Consider the following 23,132-nt stretch of genomic DNA (forward strand, 5'->3'; position numbering starts at 1 on the left):
CATCTGTCAACTTTGTTCTGAAATAACTACTGGACTGTCAAAGCTAAAATTTGAGGGGAAAATAACTATCGAAATGTCAAATTTTAACTAATAGTTAAACGAATTGGTGAAACGGTTCACAGCCTAACTATCGACAAATGTCAGATACACACTTAAATTATTCTACCGTAATCCGTTAATTTCACCGTAATCTCAACAGCTGAAAAGTGAAATAAATTAACGGAGTACGGTAAATTTTTACAGTTTTCGGTAAAATTTCACTGGAATCCGTTGAATTTCGACGGAATTACGGTGTTTTATTTTACCAAACTGTTCAGCTGTTGAGATTGCGGTGAAATTTACGGATTACGGTAAAATAATTTGAATGTGTAAAGTTGCTTTACCTCTGTACTGTTACTATACTTATCAGTAGACACTTAAACGCGCTTTCTATGTACGGTATTTTACGGTGTTCCAGCCATAAAATAAAAAAAAGTCTGGTGCTTTCTCTATTGTTCTTCCAAGCACCCCGAGCAATGAATTTATCAAAAAATTTTCTACAAATTTGTTGATTCTTTCACCAAATCCTGAACATTTTTGTTACGGACTTAAAAATGCGTCAAGTATTTATTGATGATATTTTAGAGTCATCTGTCAAGAAATACTCTGAAAATGTATGCCATAAAATATTTCAGAAATGCTCTCAACGCCTAAAGTTTTCATGAAAATTTGCCTGCCCCTTTCTGTCATTCAGAGTTCTAGACTAACAAGTGAAAATGTTGAAATATCTCTCGTTTATTCCAAGCGTTTATGACCCAATTCTTATGAAGAAAACCCCTGCCACAAATAGACTGAGGTGGATGGAACAAAATTTGGTTCGCAAAGATCGTTCCACTCTTTTAACATGTGTCTTAGCGCATACGGAGCAATCTGAAAAAACTTTCTCGAAGACATAAATTTTTGTATCACATATACTTTTCTAAATGGCCCGAAAAATCATATTTTTATCAGAACTTTTTCTCCTAGATTTTTAACATTTTTTGTGTTCTCTGCAAAGTTGTTTGTCGTGGAAAAACCCATGTTATTGTTAAACATATGATCACACAATCTTTTGAAATACCGTTTTGTCTCAAAATCCTAACACTCGACTTTTTATTGCCATTTTTTATGAAAACCTCGCAAATTTCTTCACAAGATGATTCAACAACTCCACATTTAAAATTTTTGAAAATATCAAACTTTGAAACCATCTATGTTCAGAATATGAATATCAAGACAAAACGGTAACAAATTAATTCATAATTAAACATGTACCATATCTCCCTTTTTGGCACATGATTTTTTTTCTTTTCATGCGTTTTTTCTTATGAAACATGGATCGACCGATAACTTCTTTACTTCAAGTGATAGAGAGTGGTAATGCGCAGCAAAAAAAAGATATTTAAAGGCTTGGTTAACGACATTGAAAATGTTAAAAAAGACGTGTAAAAGAGTAATAATTTAAAAATAGACACGGACACCGTCTTCAGCCATTTAGCTGCACAGACTGTAACTTAACACTAGACAGCAGATAAGCATGCTCCAGTGACAAAACTGAAAAACATTCCTGACGAAAAGTTTCAATGGCTGTAGCGGGAATCGAACCGCATAACACGATGAGCTTAAATGCCTGACGACACTAACCGCATGGCCACGAGGCCCACAGAATGTGCGCAAAACTATATGGAAAAACTTGTCTGAAACCATTTTTGATCACAACTTTTAATTTAACTCACAACTTTGTAGAAAATACTAAAAAATATTAAAAATCTCAGAAAAAATAATGATGAAAAATAAAATTTAAATACATCATTGAAATACAACGTCATACATCTCAAAAGGTATTGGAGATAGAAAGAGATTCGTGTCTTCGACAAAGTTGCTTCAAATTGCTGCTTCTAAAACATTACCTGAGACACAAAATGCCTATCTAAATCCCACTGCTAGGTAGATGATTACAAAAGTTTTTACATCTTAAGGCCAAAGTAAAAATGGTGCAAAAGTCAAAAATGAAAAAACAGTTTTCTCTTTTTAAATAGACAAATCAAAGAAAATGAAAACACACAGCTCTTTTATTTGCCAAATAAAAAGGCTGTGTGTTTTTATTTTCATCAATTTGTTGTTTTCAAAGGAGAAAACTGCTTTTTTAGTTCTGACTTTTGTGCCATTTTCTCTTGCGCCTTAACGTCTCCGAGCAAACTATATCGCTAAAATCATTTCTGTAAGGGAACAAACGATCGGACATTAGGCTTATGTCAAATCTATCGATCAACTGTCAAATGAATTAGACAGTGAGCTTTAGCGCCCTTAGAAAGCTGGTTTCCGGATATTTAGAATTTACATACCCAGAATTTCTCAGTGACATATATTACCAATGATTCGTCGGTGATTAACAATTATTTGGGATGCCAACAATGATAAAGTACGGTTCGTAAGTACGACACAAGAAAAAAAACAAATATACTCACTTTATTGAACGTAGGGCGGTTATTTCGAGTTACACACTTATAATTATTAGTGTCAAAGCAACTAATATTTTAATTTGATCATATATACAGGGATGTTAGCCGTTTGCGATATAGATACTTTTATTTCCATCATAGGTTATTTCTTCTTGTAATCAAAAGCTGTTCTTTTAAATCGAACTGTTTCGCACTCGATGATACTTAGTTGTATATTTTTCCTTCTTTTAAACATACTTTTTTTTCGAGTAAAAATGTGACATGATTGGTATTATGAGTTCTTATCTTCTCATAAGTGATTTTACCTTCTTTAAACGATGTGCTATTCTTTCAATTGATAATGTTTAAATAATCATGGGTTCTATCCGCAAACGTGCATAAAGATAGCCAGGGATGATTCTTTCATTCATTTTCCCAGGAGACTCTCAGTCGCACTCTACACGGTTTCATTCAGTACGTATGGCTCGTATCATCCTGAACGAGAAATGAGCTTCAAATCTTGTTTTTGACATGCTATCTGTAGTTTGCCATCAATGTTTTTTTAGGCCAAATGGCTTTCGGCCAAACAGCATTCGACCAAATGACCCGGAACCGATTTATCAACATATTTTGCTTTTTATAACACTTTTTATATCTTATTCAGTAATAATCACAATGTGGATTATGCGAATCGATGATTACTTCACAAAACTTTTCACAATTTCATCAGAAATTTCCCGCACAAATGGTCGGCGTTAAGTCAGAGTGGACCAAGTGACATTTTTTTATATTTTGAGAAAAATGAGTTTAAAGTCTAACGCTCTGTAATTTTTTAACTCGTTCAAATTTTGGTTCAATATTTCTATACATCTTTGTGCTACTTTCAAACAATATAATGTGAAGTGATAATCATGAATAATCATAATGAAAACTTCTGATAGAACGATATTTTGATGGACTATGTGTACTTGGTCCACTCTGACTGAACTAAAGACCACCGTTCAGTGAATTGGTTCACTCTGACTGAACAATTTCTAGAAAAATAACGATCATTTAATGCTTGCATGGGCAAACTGGGTGCATATCTCTAAGATGAACAGGTTATCAAGACCCTTCAACACCAGAATCGTAAATCCTTCAATAATCCATATCTTCAATACCAAAAGCAGACAACCAAAATGTACGCATAACGAAATCACTTGGAGGCTTTGTGCGTGCAACATTTCACTTATAAGATGTCGCGAAAAGGCCTTCTACGTACAAAAGTGGAGGCGATATACGTGCATATATTATGTGATGAATAATAGCATACAATAGCATACAATAGCATACAACCTGTGTTCTTATGCGACTAAACTTATGATAACAAATGTTGATTTGACAGCTGCTACGAATTGATTCGACTTACTTTGTACGAGTGTACGGAACGAAACAAAATGTACAAATGTACTCAGAAAAAAGCGTTTTATGCGAGGAAACTTATCAATCTGACGAATTTCATCCACCGTGTTTAGCGGGTTTGATGTAATGTGTACGAATAAACGAGTTATTAAGTGAAATTTGATGCGACTTCTGGTTGTCTGGGTAAGGTTTTGCAGAGTCAGGGCAATGAAGACCAGAAATATTCAAATATGCGTTCAGTCAGAGTGGACCAAGTGAAAATCTTGAGTACCGTCCAAAATATACTAGTCCAATAAACGGGTTCTAGGGCATTCCATACATACACCATACTGCCCATAACTGCATGTTTGTAACATTCGACAAAAGTAGGCATTGAGTAAATTGAATACCAAGTGTGCATTTTATGGCAGTATGAGAGGAAACTAAATTTTCTAAAAAATACCAGGAACTCTAAAGTGCTTATTTGAGGCTGATATTTTGTACAACTCATATTGCATACTAGGTGAATAGTCAGAAAATAATTCTGATAGAAATTTCATTGCTATTACATTACGAGGCTCATTTATAATCTCAATGTGACTGTTATGCGGTTATAATTACCAATGTGACAAAACAACTTGGTATTTTTTTCGAGTTTTCTAGAACAATCTCACAGATTTCAGTAAGTTGATCAAATGTATTTATCATTTGATGACTCTCCATGGTATTAACTCCATTTTGTCAAAAATGTCGAATGTGACTGTTTTGCAGTTATGGGCTGCATAGATCTTCCATAAACTTCTATCGGACTCTGAAATTGACTCAAAAAATGCAATAATCAATCGATTTATTGCTTTTCAACACTCGGTCCACTCTGACTGCACAGAAACAATTGAAATTTCTGACCACCCATCCAAATATGGTAAATGGTTAAAAGTCAAAATCAAATTCATCGAATTAAGTAATATTTATGGATTTCTATTGATGGATGAGTAGAAGAATCATTCGATGTCGAAAAATCTGACAAATGTCTCGAATTGTTTTTCATTTCCTCGCATTCCTCAGTGCGTTGACCATTTCGCTGTTATGGTAATAAGCACTTGGTCCACTCTGACTGCACACTTTTATCGATTTTTATTGATCACCCAAAGTAAATTTGTTAAATATCTCTCGCAGTTTACAGCATTCATCAAATCTGGTCAAAGTGAAACGGAGGTAAGGTAATTTTGCATCTTATGAGAGAATAGTTCAATTTTCCCAAGTTTTGTACTTGGTCCCCTCTGACTTAACGCCGACCAAATGATCTAGAAAGTTTTTCAAAAGTTCATATAGCAGTCCAAGTGTGCTCCTTTGAACTTTCTTTCAGCGGAGTTTCCTTTCTGCAGCAGTTTTACCTGAAAATTGTTGAACGATTTTATTTCATTTCGATTTTCTGTAAACCCTGTCAGGTAATTTATCACCTAATTATTCCGAATGTTTCAAGGAACATCATTAGGAATTACAACAAATTTTCAACAAGTAATTTTGTGAAGGATTTCGCTAGAAAATTTCTTTTGAACTTCTCCAGGAGTTGTCCAAAAGATTTCTTTAGAAATTGTAGTCAAAAACTTTGAATTTGTTTTTTTTTACTCAATTACTTTATCTTAGTTTTATCTTACAAAATGTAATTTCTTCGAAAGTTTTAGGGAATTGTTTGGCCAACCGAAAAGCAAGTATTTTTAAAGCCCTTCCAAATACGTCAAATGAAAGCTTTTAGTCCATATTATGTATGGAAAATATTGGAACTAAGAAGAAACTTATTTTTGCATTGAAAATTTGTCAATCACATTTCTTATAATAGTGTCAAATTTAGAAATACCCTGGCCAAATTAGACACATGGGAGTTGATATTATTTAGAAAATGAATTGTTTCTCTTATTTTTTGAATTAATTCCGAGGAGTAAACCAAAGATGGTTTAAACATGATCGACTCTTTATTTTGCCAAATATTTTGCCGACGATACGTCATTCAAGTGCTACGGCCATCTGTTGAGTGAAAAGCACCTATTTTTTTCGGCTACATTCAAATCATCGTACAATTGAAAAACAATGATAAAGAGAAATTAAAAACAAACACGCCTTTAAAAAGTTACACAGAATTAAGTACGAATTACACAAAATTAGGCTGTACTGGACCAACTAAAAATTTGTGTAATTATTACACATGCTAAACAATTGCTCTTGTGCTGGTTTCTTTTTCTTATATTTTGTGGCATTCAGAGACGATTGGCAATGTCGGACAACTTCGTGTGAGCTGTGTACCTTTTTTTAAGCGTAAATATCAATCTGTACCTGCTCTCCAACAGAACACTTCTCGCATAAACTGAGATAACGCCCTAAAAGCCATTGGTAACCTCGTGTGTAGTTCGTTATTTCAGAGCAAATAAATGAATAAGCATCCAAACCAATACCACTGGCAGGTAGAGAAAGATCCTTCCTTCACGATAGAGTTGTTAAATAACGTGTAGATCCATTCAAATGCTCAGAAACAACGAGCAACACTCATGGTTACCAATGGCTTTTAGGGCGAGATCATAAGTTATACGAGACTTCAACATCTGGTGGCCAGGAGAATGTTTCGTATTAGTTGATTATTGAATCACCAGTGCGGCGCTGGTCTTGACTTTTCGGGCAGTGCGCATCGAGAAGACCGGCAAATGGATTTGATTTTCGCATCGACGGAGTGGAAGTTTGTTTTTTTTTTCGGTTTTCGGGCAGTGCGCTTCGAGAAGGCCAGCAAGCGGATAATTTATAGTTAACGGTCAAATAGTTCGGCGACATCGTTATGACAACCAGCTTCAAAATACTTCACAAGGATAAAAAAAAACCGATGAGATCGTTTCATGATGGGTTATATTATTGGATTATATTTCCAATATTAAATGCATTGTGGGTTGGGTGGAACCATCAGGGCACCCGATTGAAGCGAGATGGATAGGAAAAGTGAAACTATCGCTAACATTTCGTGTAAAAAGAGCAGGATCTTCTTCCCATTTATTGGGTCTTTATGACAAACAAGGACTTGATTGACTGTTTGTGTAAACATACTTCTGGAAGGAGATTCTTTTTCCCTTCTAAACATCTTTGATGTAACTCTATGACGCGCAACTGGTCTGCTAAACATGAAATGTTGCATTCTGATTATCCATGTAAATGAAACTATGTGTAATCCAGCTCCGACTGGCGATATAGCCAAAACTGGTGATTCTACCCTAATACCAGCAAACACGCCATGTGCTTGATATGATACACCATTCGGCTTTTGTAAGGTTTCCAAAATCGCGCAAGAAGAAAAGAACAATCGCGTTCGATGAAACCACACAATGTTATATCCCATACGAATGAAGTACACCGCATGTCCATTTGGGCAAATGCGCTAAAACAAGAACGTTTTACCTCACGAACTGAGGCTAGCGCTCCTAAAGAAATTTTTGAATTTCCTGCTTTACAAATTTTTGATTAACAGGACAGGATATGCCAGGATGGTTCTCTTTGAGTAAAACAAAATAAGTCCATTGAAAATGATAGGATGCAATTGTACAATTTTATTCGCGTTTCTCCGATAGAAATGGTTGAAATCACTTCCAATCTTATACCCATCGAACATCTTCCACCGATCACCCAGAGAAACTTTTGTTTCTGAACTACTCTGCTATAAATAACATTTCTCAGTTCTCACGTCCTCGACCAGTGCTGAATTCATGCACGAATGTCATCTCAGTAACCGAGCGCCACACGCGACTCCCACTCCCATTCCCCATTCTCAACTCTCGACCAGAACCTCTCGAGGAGAAGAGACCCTTGCTCGCAATCGCTGTTCTAACCTACTGCGACTGCACAGCGTCGCTATTTGAATATCTTTTTTCTAAATATCAATTGATGTCCTTGACAAGAGCCAGTGAGTAAACGACGACGATCGTCGTAATGGTCGTAATGCACTTGGCTCGTGTTTCTGGATGCGTCAAGCAACGCTGTTGAAGCGGCGCGATTTTTCGGCACGTTTTGTCCACCGGTAATGACTTCGATTTCCGTGCTTGCTACAGAAATCAACGGAATCATCATTAGCTGGGCTCCGTCGTATCCACTTCGGCACATGATGGACGAGCAGTCATTTTGCACGGTTTTTTAGAGCATCGCAGTTCGGACTGGACTGTCAGTCAGTAAACATTGCTCATCGCCTACTTGATGGGGTTGATTTATTCGTTCGAACGAATGAAGGTTGAACGGCGGCATGCGAAAACAATTCGCAAGCAGCACCGTAGTAGATCATCATCATTATCATCAGAGTAGACCGCGCTCTCCATTCACCGCGCCGGTGGATATTGCCAAATGCATGCTTGTCGGCTTGCTTCGATTAGCGCACTTTTGGAGATCTATCATCCGGATTAGGCAACTGACACACGTACCTACCTACTAGATGTTGTTAACTGCCACATTCCGTTTTCGGGTGTTAATTACTGTGGCTTGCGCCTCATGCGACGCTAAATGCTTCCCAAATAACTAGCGTGGACTAAGCGCATCGGATGATTCAATTTATCTTGCGGCAAGACCGTGGTGCAAATTTCAGGGTAAAAATAATCAAGCACGGGCAGAAATCATAATTTCAAAATTATGATTCAGTGTGTTTCCATCTTATGAGAATACACCATGATTTGGACTCATGATATCCTAATCCAGATTACCGTAACGCAACACACCCGTTATGTTTTTGTTGCCGGTTGCTCAGAATCATGAATCAAATGCAAAGAATCAATACTCTCGCATCCATTTATGATGAACATAAAATAAACAACAAACAAAGCCAGAACGGGATTCGAACCAAGAACCATCTTTTCGAGAGCCACGTACTCTACCACAAAACCTCTTCGTCGTGTTTGATCATGGGTGATCGGTACGAATGATGGATGTAACGCTTGCAAAGAATTATGATTATGAATTCAGAAATTATGATATCATGACCCAACCAATTGATGAGTTTCATGACTTGTAAATCATGATTAAGGAACCTGATCATGAAGTGTACAAATAAATTGACTGTTGCCATTTGGTACGCGCCCAAGGCTTTCCAGAAGATGCTACGATCACTAATCTCTGTATCCTATCGTTACAGGGAGTCAAAATCAAAATGGACGACGCCGGTAACATTCTCATCCGTCGCTACTCAAAGAGCAGTGTCTACGTCAAAAGCACAGCCAACCAGCCAAACGAAGAAACAGCCATCGGAGCGGACATTCTGAAGCTTCCCGGACAGGCCATCGAGAGTGAAAAGATAGTTAAGGTAAGTATCGATCGTAGCTCGGAGAATCTATCGAAACGAGAATTTCAATGGTATTGCTTCCATTTCTTCCCCCCAGTTATTCGATATGAAAAAGTTCCAGTCAAACGTCAATCGGGAGCTGCGGCGTGCCTATCCGGATCGCCGCCGGCTCGAGACCCAGTGCCTCTCAGCGATCGCGTTCGTCAAATCGGAAAACGACATCCTGGACTGCCCGATCTGGGTGCTGATCATCAACGTGGTGGCCATGGATATGCTCAAGAGCAAACTACCTCCAGGTAAGCAATGCATTCAGTGATGCTAGATCTACGGTATTGGAAACTTTCTACGGATCTGTGGAATGCGTCAACAAAATCTTCGGAAATTGATTGTTGTTACATAATTCAATGGATTTTTTCTACAAAACTTAAATTCAAAACTAAGTCGGAAAAGCAGAACGCCTTCGTCGCCGTCTCATAGCTGCTGACATCAGCCATTCTTCCAGATTGCCAGAAAACGTTTTCAACTCGACTTCGTTCGGTTTCGTCATGTTTCCGACGCCAGTTCTTCACCTTCTCATCGTCTTCGTACATCTCCGAACTCTCCACTTCACTTACATGGGGGGGTTTCCTCCTCTTCTGAGCTCTCTCCTTCATCGTCGCAGTTTCCTACATCTTCCACGGACGACTCTTCCTCTTCTTTATCGGTTGTTGTTGCACTTTTCGACTCTTGCTCGACTGTTTTCCGCATCGTCTCACTGTGTCTCTTCTGGACCGACTTGGGAACTCCTGGATGCCAGAACGGCGATCAAAATACTTTCCGGCGGAGCTCAGAGAGCTTCTGAGCAACTTTCGGCGTAGGCTCCTCTAGAATCACGCGTACTCTCAACAATCGGATCCACTTTTCCAGGCTTTGCTTTTCTCGACTCTTTCTTCTCGAGCTCTTCTCCTGGCTTCACCTTCTCCGGCTTCATCAACTTTTGCTCTTGCTTCTTGGAGTTTCCCGCTTCAACACTTTTCGCCACGTCTTCTTGCTGTTTAACCCGCTTCGGGCTCTCTTCCATCTCCGTCCGCATCTCATTCGGTTTCCTTTTGTGGGCTTCTTCTTCGGGGATCTTCCTCTTGTAGAACCTAAGATCCTCTGATTCGATGGAGTTCTTCAAGAACCAAAAATATCCGTGAATTTTTCACAACCTCGTTTACATATACAAAGAGTGAGTCCCTCATTTCCATTGAATCAATGAAATTTGAAACAGTTAGGACAAACTCAAGAATTTTGGCATAAATATGGAAAAAAGTGTCGATTTTAGTGTGTTAGCCAAACCTCCGGAATCGATGCTCTAACAATCTAGCTAGTAAGCATCCAGAACACCGTTAAACTCTCGGATCAGTTCCCACACCTAGGGATGCGCAGTTGCCTTCTCTCTATACCGATTTTCCCAGATCGCAGCTGCCCGTCATCATCGGTATCAATTTTCGCCGATGATGGGATTTTCATGACAATCGGTGCGGTAGCGATTATCGTTATAACTACGAACAGGCAGAGCAGTTCACCTCTCGCGGTTGACCTTCCGTGCTTTTGTTCTTCGCAACAGGGCCATGATCGGAAATATGTGAAATATGGTTCCATTCTCTGAGAACCGGGAACCCAACGCCCAAATCCCTTCCCGTTGCATCATATAGCTACTACGGGCTGGGATCACACGTGACCGCATTGGACACGGACGCCCATCATGAATAAGGTTACCATCCTGATCTGATTTAGCAGGAAATTGTCATTCAGGATGTTTTATGATTTAAGCTGAATTGCTGTTGAAAAGAAAAGTAATCGCCTATTTCGATGCGTGGGCAACTACTTGAACTTGCCAAATTCTCATGAAAATTAGTTTTCTTTTATTGCAGTACGCAATGAAAAAGAAATTTCATTTCAGATGGAACACTCTATAGAAAATGTCTCGACCCATTCGGACAAGATTTTTTTTTACTCTTCTCGTACAAAACAGCATACTTAGCTTAAAATAAAAATTTCTTTAAGGGTACCGTTATAATTTTTCACACAGATTCTTCTTAAGATTTGTTTTCGAACTCCTTTAGAAATTCTGTGAAAAATTCAATGAATTCCCAAGATGTTTCCGGGGAATTTCTCAGGAAACTTTTCAGAAATTGTTGAAAAAATTTCTAAACACAAAATTGTCATTAAGGATTTTTTTTAAATTCAAAAACTGAATTGCTGATGAAAAGACTTACCAGAAATGCCAAAGTAAATCACTTTTCATTTATCACAGTATGCAGTTGAAAAGAAATGTAATTTTAGATGGAGCACTCTGTAGAAAATTTCTTGACCCATTCGGACAAGATTTTTTTACCTTTCTCGAACGAAATTTCTCTAAGGATACCGTTTGAATTTTTCACACAGATTCTTCCTAAAATATCTTTGAAATTCCAAAGAATTCCCATGATTTATTAACGATATTTCCTAGGAAACTTTTCAGAAATTATTGGAAAAATTCCCAAAAATAATCTAATGAAACTTACATAGAATCTTTTGAACTCTTGCAAGGATATCTGGAAGAATTGCTGGACTGTTGTGGAATTCTTGGAGAATGTTCTTGATTTACTGCAAAATTTTCTGAAAGAATTCCTTGAAAAACATCGTGTCGAATTCCTGAAGAAATCGATTTTGCTGCCGTATAATCTTATATGAAATTTTGAAGAATCCATGGAGATTTCATTGAAGAAATTACTAGAGAAATGTTTGAAAGCACTGCAGCGGTAGTCCCTGAATGAAATTCTGGACAAATTCTTAGAGAAATTTCTTAAGGAACTTCGGAAGATCTTCTAAGGTCAAAACTGAAGAAATTGGTAATAGATTTCTTTGGGGGAAATCTTGAGATGATTCCTTGCAAAGTTTTCAGAGTTTTCCCTGTGTAAATCACTGCAGATAGTAGCGTTGGACTGCTGAAGGACTCCCTGGAGCAAGTCGCTTGGACAATCGTAGACGGATTTCCTAGGATCCAGTTGAGGAATATCTTGTGGAATTTCTGGAGAAATCCCTGCACTGCATTCCAGAATATCTAGAGAAATCGCTTTAAGCATTCATCAAGCTATTTTTTCGATCCCAAACTGGTAGCATAGTGACTATTTTAAATGGAGGTTCTCTAAAGTCTTTATTTTTAACTAAAATGGTCTCTAAAGTCACTATTTTTCTTCTCCTTGCAGCGGATTTGCAATCGAAATACCTAAACAGGGATTGCTCTGAAAATTTTCCAAAATGCTTTGCCAGGATCTACTTCAACGATTTTTTCATCAATTCCATTTTTCGCTTCGCCGGAGTGGAAGTTCGTTATTATTTTCGGTTTTCGAGCAGTGCGCTTCGAGTCGGCCATCCAGCAGATTCAGTTTTCGCTTCACCGGTGTGGAAGTTTGTTGTTTTTCCTGGAGCAAATCGCTTGGATAATCGTTGACGGATTTTCTAGCAACTCCTTAAAGATCCAGTTGAGAAATATCTCGTGGAATTTTGGGCGAAACCCCTGGACTGCATTCCAGAATATCTAGAGAAATCACTTAAGGATTTCTCAAGCTTTTTTTTCGATCCTGGACTGTTAACAAGTCTCTTTTTAAATTCAAGCCTCTAAAAAGTGACTATTTTAAATAAATGTCTCTATTTTTAACTAAAATGGTCTCAAAAGTCACTATTTTCCTTCTCCTTGCAGCGGATTTGGATTCGAAACACCTAAACAGGGATTGCTCTGAAAATTTTCCAAAATGCTTTGCCAGGATCTTCTTCAGCGATTTTTTCACCAATTCCATTTTTTGCTTCGCCGGAGTGAAAGTTCGTTATTATTTTCGATTTTCGAGCAGTGCGCTTTGAGTAGGCCAGCCAGTGGGTTCAGTTTTCACTTCGCCGGAGTTTGTTGTTTTTTCCTGGAGCAAATCGCTTGGATAATCGTTGACGGATTTTCTAGCAACTCCTGAAAGATCCAAATGAGAAATATCTCGTGGAATTTTGAGGGAAATCCCTAGACTGCATTCCAGAATATCTAGAGAAATCACTTTAAGAATTTCTCAAGCTTTTTTTCGATCCCGGACTGGTAGCAAGTCTTTATTTTAATTCAAGCCTCTAAAAAGTGACTATTTTAAATGGAAGGTCTCTAAAGTCTCGCATAATTTATGATCTCGCCCTAAAAGCCATTGGTAACCATGTGTGTAGCTCGTTTTTTCTGTACATTTGAATGAATTTACACGTTATTTAACAACTCTATGGTGAAGAAAGGGTTATTTTCTACCTGCCAGTGGTGTTGATTTGGATACTTATTCATTCATTTGCTTAGAAACAACGAGCTACACACGTGGTTACCAATGGCTTTTAGGGCGTTATCTCAGATTATGCGAGAAGTGTCCATTTTTAACCAAAATGGTCTCTAAAGTCACCATTTTCTTTCTGCTTGCAGTGGATTTGGAATCGAAATACCTAAACAGGGATCGCAGTGAAAATTTTCCAAAATGCTTTGCCAGGATCTTCTTCAGCGATTTTTTCACCAATTCTATTTTTCGCTTCGCCGGAGTGGAAGTTCGTTATTATTTATTTTTGGTTTTCGAGCAGTGTGCTTCAAGTAGGCCATCAAGCGGATTCGGTTTTCGCCGGAGTGGAGATGTTTTTTTTCGGTTTTTGGGCAGTGGGCTTCGATAAAACCAGCAAGCGGACTCGGTTTCGCTTAACTGGAGTGGAAGTTCAGCGGGCTCAGTTTTTGCTTGCTAAAACATCGAAGTGTTTTAGCAAGCAAAACACCGGTGTTGAAGTTTGTTGTCTTTTCGGCTTTTAAGCAGCGCGCTTTGAGAAGGCCAGCAAGCGGGTTCAGTTTTCACTTCACTGAAATGGAAGTTTGTTTATTTTTCGGTTTTCGAGCAGTGTGCTTCGAGGAAGCCAGCAAGTGGGTTTAGTTTTCGCTTCACTGGAGTGGAAGTTTGTTTATTTTTACAGTTTTCGAGCAGTGCGCTTCGAGATGGCCAGCAAGCGGATTTGGCTTTCGCTTCGCCGGGGTGGAAGCTTATTGTTATTTTCGGTTTTCGGGCAGCGTGCTTCAAGGAGGCCAGCAAGCGGGTTCAGTTTTCACTTCGCCGGAGTATAAGTTTGATATTTTTTCGGTTTACAAACAGTGCGATTTGAGAAGGCCAGCAAGCGAGATCAGTTTTTGCTTCGCCGGGGTGGAAGTTTGTTGTTTTTTTTTTCGTTTTCGAGCAGTGCGCTTTCAGAACACCAGCAAGCGGGTTCAGTTTTTGCTTCCCCGGACTGGAAGTTTGTTGTTTTTTTCGGTTTTCGAACAGTTCGCTTGGAGAATTATTCATAACTTTACTCTATTTGACATTACTTTCTTCTACTTAGAAATTTTTCATATCAATTGAAATCATTATATTTATAAGCATGTTTATATCTCACAACAAATAATCGTTTATCATGGTCTAATCGCTTATCAAAGTGAAACCTATGACCCAAAAATCCTTCCCATTAACAAACATCTCTCCCAGAATCCTTTGTGGAGAATTGCAGATGTAAACACGGTCTCCAAATAGCAAAGGTTACACACTAACATTCCTTCCCCAATCCCTCCTAACTGCAAGGACGTGGCTGGCACCGTTATTGACCCTGTTTAAATAGAGGCACTGCATTATGCACACAGAAGAAGATTTTGGCTAAACCCAGCCTAACTTCTAGTTGATTCTTTGTGCATCTTCACTGACTTCGGTCAATCACGGAACAATATTCATTGATATGTGTAATCAGCCTAAGCTCAGTTAAGCTAAGAATCTCTACAAGAATTCCTTAAGCCTTAAGGCTTAAGGAGTTCCTACATTATATTTTTCAATTATTTATTAAGATATTTTCATGTGAATTCTTTCGTGAAATCATTTACGGTTTATCTCATCTCTACAAAATTCTCCAAAATTGGCAGAAATTCTTAAGAAATTTGTGGAACTATGAAAGAATGTTTGGAATAATTCCTGAAGAAATTCATGGTTAAGTGTCTGGAGTTATGTTTGCGGCTATCCCTCAAAGGATTTTTGGCTGAAATCTTGGAATAAGGCCGTTTAATAATAAATAAATGTATATTTTGGTCAAATATTCCTGAATCAGTTTCTAAAGAAATTCATGAGGGAAAACATAAAAAAATTAAACTGTAATACGAGCAGCAATACTTGTGATTGGGTCCTTAAAATTTTAAAGAATTCTTTTTTTTTATTTAAAAATACGTAAGAAAATGTTCTTACAACAGCAATTTTTTTTCAGCTCAAATAACGGCTATAACATATTTAAACTTTCATTTCAATAATGATTCCAAATATGAACCTTGACACTTTTGATCACTTTGACGACAAAAACGCCACAAGGGTTTTAGTTTTAACACTGGGGTTGTTTCTAGCTGACATTTCGGAAGGAACACGGAAAACAAAAGAAACCCAAAATTTGAGCTTAAACCAAGGGGTGTGACAAAATCTCAAAAACTGTAAAAAAAATGTTTTTGGTTTAAGGTGAAACAGTTTGGAATCAACTTCTAAGATTGCACTAAAACTTCAAAGGCACAAATTTCGCGAAGAAAGCATCCAAAAACAGTGTACTTTTTATTTTGGCTTTGTGCACTAGCAGAAAGTTTAACATAGGAAGATCAGAAACGTTTGCCAACTATTTCTTCAGTTTAGTGCCTTTGAAAACGTGAGTAGGGGCACAAGTCGGCCATTTTGCCCGCCACCTTTGGATTCCAAGATGTTTCACCTTAACGAGAATCTTTTAAAATTTAGCAAACATGTGTTTCTGGCCTGAACATAAGAATTTGGTATTAAAATTGAGACAGGGCTTTAGGAATCTCTCTAATAAAATTTAGAAAACGATATTTGTAAATCCCAAAAAAAATTACATTGAAAATATTCATTGAAAATTATCAAGCCTAATAATCTGAAATTTTTATATGAAAGCTTTAAACTTCTGCTCCCTGTTTGGTTTCTTATTGATTTCCGTTCGATCTCTGTTTTGGCCTCCTCTTTTATCAAGTATGGAGCCTCTAAAGTTCCTATTGTAAAGGCACTTAATCGCTACTAGCCCTGCGATCTGAGAAGAATCGAATCTAAGATGAAATTCCGGAAGAACTTGTAGAATAATCAAGCTTATCTTGTTACCTTTAATTTTCCCAAATTATGGTCTAAAAAAATAATTTTAGGTATGACTTTTGCAAGAATTCAGTCCGGTATAATGGCTATTACGCTGTTCATAAGTACTGTGCAAAAGGATAGGTTAAGAAACGGTCAAGGAATGATTCCGCTACCGAAATTACTTGAGCTGTACGTTGCTGAGAAGTCGAGCTGATTTCATAACGTCGGTAACGCCTGCCATGCAAATCAAACGGAGCTGTCACTTTTCGGTATGGAAAAATGTGCCACTCAATAGGCCTCAACGGACCTGTGCATTTGTATTCATCGGTGGAGGACCGATGCAAACAAGAGCCTATTTATTTCATTAGAAGCCTGTCATTTCTATAGAAGAGCTGTCAAAGAGCTTCCCGATCAGCTGATTTGGAACATCTTGTGAATAGGCCTATTATTCCGCAAGTAAAAGTAACATGTTGCTCGTACTAGATCAGCTGTCGAAGCTCCTTTTTAAAAGGAGAATCTGGACAAACATTTGGGTCCCGTTCTAATGTCGAGCGTGTGCTGGAATAAGGACGTAAGTCGCATGATCGATTTCTCTTCATCGATCCTTTCTTCTGTGAATAACGGTGACAAGATGCAAGTTTGTCATCATTTTTTCACTTCAGATTGCTTGGCAGCGATGCATTTTTGCGTCCTGAGGTGAAAAAATGCGGACAAACTTGCATCTTGTCACCTTTATTCACAGAAGAGAGAAATCGATCATGTTACTTACGCCCCTATTCTAGCACACGCTTGATGTTTGTCCAGAAATTTTACTTGAGTGCTTTACTTTTCAAGTCCATACCCAACCTCATCTGTGTTCTGCGTCCTATTTTAGAATCTCAACTCAGATGGTAACCCTAACAACGAAATTTGTTGCACAGTTGTGCTGGCCATTATCGGCTTGTTACGATCTCGACATGTTGTCACCGCCGAGGGCCAGTTACGACCAGAGGACGATCGCAACCGCTGACTCCAGGGAGTCTAGTCTTGTTCGGTAGGGGCATGATCGTCATCATTGTTGTTCGCCTCCTCCTATGATCAAACCACACACACTGCTGTCAGGGCCGTTAATTGCCTCCCTCGCTAGAACTGCTCCCGAGACTGACTCAGACCCCTCGTCCCCCGATTTGAACAATGAAAGCAGGCCATGACAGGGGCGACAGGCGATATACCGGACCGTTATGCGCGGAATGACGTATCTACCTTTCTCACAAAGTAGACTTAGAAATGCTATCAGGCTGCTCTAAAGTGTCCGCAATCTGACACCACTAGCAGCTCGACATGAATACCTACTGAAAGCTCTCGTCATCATCGAACGGATTGCTTCGTCACATACAAACGGGCGGGACATTTGGCACAAATTCCTCCAAAAACCGTCACCCAGAAAAACTGTTTTGCGCAACATTACAGAAGGCGCTAGTGTACAGTGCTGCGAGATCAACCCGGTGTTAGGCAGCCATGTTTTCGTGGTCAGCATCAAACTCAAGAGCAACAACGTACATTGGCCTAATCATATTAGCGATTTTTTCCTCCAATACTAAAATGTGTTTCTAGCTAATCACATCAACCCAAATTGACTTGCAGTACTGCAATCCAATAGTTTGCAACCGTTTGTTTGTTCGAATAGCTGTTGTTATGCGGGAAAAGATTTTTTTCGGAGAAAAAGATTTCGCCATCATAGATTGTTATTCCTCAAACGGTTATTTGTTTACAAACATTGAGCTGTCGGTGGGAACCACTTCCCAGTAGGAACCAGAGATGTTTGCTCGTTATTTTTCAATGGGGTTGTATAGGCGGTGTCAGGAGGCTGTGCGAGATATACAGATTTTTCTGTATTGCACTGATATTTTTATGCCGACACTGATTCAATTTGTATGGGTAACAGGTTTTTAAACATGGTGCATACAGATTTTCTATCAAAGCCCCTAACTGTGAGGTTTGAAACTAAGCGAATTCAAAAAGACAGTTAAATAAGTGGTCGATGAAAATTTCGTCACTGTTTCGTGTCTGTTTGCCTGTGGCTTTGTTCTTTCTTTATAGCGGAACTCACCCAGATCGGCGAATTCGCATTCAAAACCCTCGACAACGGAAAGTGAACGTCGTCGACCGAACGCGAAATGTCGAATTCCTTCTTAGTTTCGCAATGAATGACATTTTAGCTTTATTGCGGTGGAGCAAATAGGGGGAAATGAAACGCGGACGCATTATGCACGAGTTGGTTATTTATGCTCTGCCATCAATGGTATTGTAATAATTTAAAGGCTGAAAGGGAACACAATCAGTGCTGGAAGAATAAAGGTTGCTGTGCAAGCAGGTAGAAGGCCTTGGGGTTCTAATGATCGCCGTTAGGTGCAGTTGTTCAGGAAAGTTGTTCGAATTGGGCCTTAGATACCGAACTTTATCAGGTCAATTTATTGGAGCTCCTCTCATGGTGATAATATGTCTACTTGAAAGCTTCAAATAAAGAAATGTGGCATTAGAAGAAATCCATATTTCGGCAAGTATGAAGAAGAAATATCTAAACTTTCTTGCATTCTACTACAGATGACACATAGGCTTTGTCCTTTGGCGGAGATGCCTGTGTCATCCGCAAACCAAGATTTTTGACAATCCCGCGGTAATTCAGGTAAGTCAGATGTGGAAATATTGTATAATATTGGTTCCAAAATGCTGACTTGAGGAAAACCAGCTCTTACAGGAAGTTTCGCAGACTTGGAGTTCTGATAATTAACCAGAAGTGACAGAGAATTTTACTACAAGCTATAAAGTGATTAGAGTCGGACGAGACCAAATCAATCGTTGAAGAGATTCTGGAAGATGAAAAACAAGAAGGGCTATCAGGGCATTGAATTCATAAATATCCTTAATAGCACTCGTCGAATTACATTCTACCTTTGGAATTGCTTTGTGAGTTGTTCCACGAGGTTATTAGGAAACCAAGAAAGTATATTTACCAAGCTGTGTTTCATCAGAAACACCCAGAATTTAAAAAAAATGGTTAAAAATTACGAAAAAAGTTGATGTTTATACGCCTATGAATGATGATAGCAAGCCCACCACATGCTCCATCCAGTTGATCATTTCATTGTACAAATAAATTTGGCTCTCTTTTGATTTCCATTTTATTTCATTGATCTCTGTCATTTCCATTTGATTTTAAACAATTCGAACAGTTATCCGTTGAAAGGAAATTTGAAAGCGATGAGCTGAAAGAACGTGCGATAACATTGGATATAATTCTTAAGCAAACATTCGTTAACTGAAAAATAAAAATTGTGGGAGAATCTGCCTGGGGAATTTCGGCTACGAAAAACATTGCCGTTTATCTGCCATATTGGCCAAGAACAGAACTATCACCTTCGTTCCCCTTATCGGACATCTTGACACCAGGCAGGTACCTCGAAAAAGAATTGAAACATTCATTTGTCTCGCTGCAATAATTTACCGCCGCGCCAAGAACAACCTCAGGCAGGTTCAACGAACGAAACCGAGAATTGTTGTCCGTATTTTGTCACTGAGATGGCGCTGAGCAGAATAGTAATTAACTCTCGCTTCCGAACAAGAGAGATAAGAAAACACTGGAAACTGGAAACGGGATGATGTTTCCAGCAGAATTATTCAATTCCTCATCACTTTCCCAGCCTTCGTCGACAAATTGACCGGATCGTGTAAAACCGATTCCGCGGAGCGCAAAAATTCGAAACTAGTGTTGAAATGTTAACTGCCCAATGTCCAATGTTCAGACGCCGAACAAAAAATCTTGTCGGTCGATGCAATTTGTCAAACAGCGCTCAGATTGCACGTGACGACGATACTCAATTTATTTTAGAACCGTGGAAAAAATAAGATTGGGATGATGAGGAGGTTGTCTGAACCGGTTGCTTCCGTGGTAATGTAGTTCGAATCCGGAGGGAAGTCAATTTTCGAAATTTTGATTCACTCCGGTTTGGCTTCGGATATTGTTTTGGGCCAACATAGCACAGCGTAAGTGCATTTCATTTGATTGCGACGATTGGTCATAAAAACGCAGCTTGACGTTTGTCATTGGCATTCCGGGGCGTGCGTATCAGCCCGGTAGCACATTCGGGGACGCATTCTTTGCCATTGGTAGATTGTTTGTTCCGAGAAGGTTCGGTGAATCAGTGCAGGAATGTTGAGTATGAAGGTAGAATTCGAATTTTGGTAGTGATCGGTCCAGTTTTCACAGCCATTCTGAATTTTGATTTTACGACTGCAGGAAACCCTTGAAAATTACGAACTAGGGTGTGCTTCTAATGTTCCACTACGGTGGATATTCCAACTTACCTGCAACATAGATTCATTTTCCAAGTATATTTTTGTGAAAGCTGTCATGGTTTGAAAATTTCTACACCAAAAATGCAACAAAACTACTGTATTTCGTTAAATAACTTCAGTTCAATTATTCACTTTGCACTTTTTCGCCGAAATCGCATGGACGAACACGATTTGAGAGAAATGCTTAACGATCGACACCAGTCACACCACATTTTGATACAAGTTTCTTCCCGCCCCCTTGTGTGACTTACATCGCAGGGCACTTATTTTCGCTATGGAAAACCTTCGTACACCCGATTCTGTTTTTGCACGGATTTTTTTTACACGGCCGTGCAAAAAAAGTTTCCATACATTTTTTTCGGTCAAAACCTTATTTTTGCTTGAAACGTCGAGAAATGGTGTTACTTTTTTTGCACGGTTTTCGAAATTTTGAACTGAAAACTTTTTTTGCACGGTACGCATCCCCCGTGCAAAAACAGAATCGGGTGTACTTCTTCACTAAGAGATTTCATTCCAATCACACGCCGTAAAACTTCTATAATTCACGAAATTATGTGAAATTTCCTCACCAACCGCGTAAAATTGAGAATGTAAACAAAAATCAATCCGTCATATTGAGAAAAAAAAAAGCTTGTGCCATCAATGTGTGCGCGATTCTTCTTCTTCTTTTTTGGCATTTACGTCCTCACTAAGACAGAGCCTGCTTCTCAGCGTAGTGTTCTTATGAGCAATTCCACAGTTATGTGTGCGCGATGCTCGACGTAAAAATACGGTTCCTTTGATTGTGTTGTTACCGCTGCACTGTGAGCAAATGCCATAATTGTACGGTCAAAAGGAATTGTTTTCATATGTTTGGGCTGAATTTTGATGACGAACGATGAATTTTTAAGGAAATTAGTATATTCCATCATGCTGAATGGAAATGGAAGGGAGATGCCCGTAGATCTATATATTATAGTAAAACGTTTTATTATAGTGTTGATATGTTGTGTTTAGACCTCTCAATATATCACAATGAGTCGTAAGTTGTGAGACGAATCTGGAAACTGATTGCGTCAGAAATGAAAACGATACGACGGATTAAGAATACGGCAAGATGCATTTTTTTCCAATATTTTCAAAAAGCGATCAAGATAGGGTAAATGATGGCTTCGGCACCCTGAGGGTATTTTCGGCAGCACTAACTTATCGCCCTTGTTTACATTTATCTACGGATCAAGAGTTAACTTCAATGTACTCAACATATTCCTTGAATTATAATCTTCCATGTTAATTACATCTCTCACAAAAATATTATATAACATGGGTTTTATCATTAAATGAAATAAATGCTTACGAAATTATCGTCATTCGTGAGCTGCCGAATAAAACAATACATGAACAGCTTACAAAAACTCACCACTTTGAAAGGTGCAATTCTCCGCTCCAATGCCAATTTTTTCACAAAAACTACGCACCGATCACTTATGCACTATTGAACTTTTGATTTGTATATAAAGCACTCGAAAATAATAATTATTTATGCTTTAAACCACAAATTGAAATTAATGCACTTTGATTTCCTCGGCAATCACTTTTTATTACTGGACTAGGTTGCCAGAAAACCATATTCAATTGGGGTGTATTTATTATTCACGATTTAAATTCACCGAAAAAATCGAACACAACTAAATAATTTATTGGAATTAGGCAACAAAGCATGCATTGGTAACAATTGAGCAGGCTTAATACTTTCTTATTAAAAGATTGTAGTGCATAATCTTCAATATACTGAGAAACATATAAAATATACGTCTTTTAATAGTTAAACTATTTTGGCAACACTCCTGTTGTTCTACAGGCAATCAGAGGATGATGTTTTTGTGTCAAGTCATATGTGAATTGATTTGCAAAGGGCCTATTCTGATTTTCTCATACACTGAGAATAATAGGAACGCAAATAAATTTTACTGGCAAAGTTTGGATTTTGATCCGAATGAGCCGATCGAACAATATTCATAAACCAAAAAACAAAATCGCAATCGGAATTGTTACCATTCATTCTCTCGGTAGTAACTTGATGATAGAGCGTTCAAGAGCAGTAACCTCGACAGACCACATCCATATCGAGCCATCCAGCGTGTCAGTGAATAGTTCAATTCACGGTGAAATTATTTACCTTTCAAATTTAAAGAAATTTGAAAACGAATGTACCGTCGTAGGGGTGAGATTTGGCCAAAAATGCGTAAGTCCTCATTTATTTTTGGACAAATTTCGCAATTTTACTCATTGCAAATTTACAATTTTACTCATCGCAAATTCTGAACAAATAATTGAAATTTGATTTTTTTTTTTGCTTTAAATTGGAGACGTAAAATTTGCCCAAATTAAACATAGGAAACCCTTATGAAAATTCGCCGCAAGAAAAAGGATTGAAATTCATAAATTTACGTTATAAAACCAAATTTGAAAACAAAAATATATTTCACTGCAACCTCAGGCAGGCATCAAAATTATCATCTATCTGATAGACAACTGATACTA

The 23,132-nt window shown here is 38.2% G+C and overlaps 1 protein-coding gene across 6 annotated transcripts in view; it reads left to right on the forward strand.

Annotated features, from left to right (window-relative positions):
* LOC5570536 overlaps positions 1 to 23,132 on the forward strand; it is a 640,253-nt gene that overhangs the window by 603,195 nt on the left and 13,926 nt on the right. For all 6 annotated transcript variants that reach the window (XM_021840763.1, XM_021840764.1, XM_021840765.1 and 3 more), the window contains exons 6-7: positions 8,989 to 9,156; positions 9,233 to 9,431. In XM_021840763.1, the coding sequence (XP_021696455.1) occupies positions 8,989 to 9,156; positions 9,233 to 9,431 (367 nt within the window). The remainder of the gene's footprint in view (positions 1 to 8,988; positions 9,157 to 9,232; positions 9,432 to 23,132) is intronic.

The sequence above is a fragment of the Aedes aegypti genome, chromosome 2 (genome assembly GCF_002204515.2).
Source record: "Aedes aegypti strain LVP_AGWG chromosome 2, AaegL5.0 Primary Assembly, whole genome shotgun sequence".
Taxonomy (NCBI): domain Eukaryota; kingdom Metazoa; phylum Arthropoda; class Insecta; order Diptera; family Culicidae; genus Aedes; species Aedes aegypti.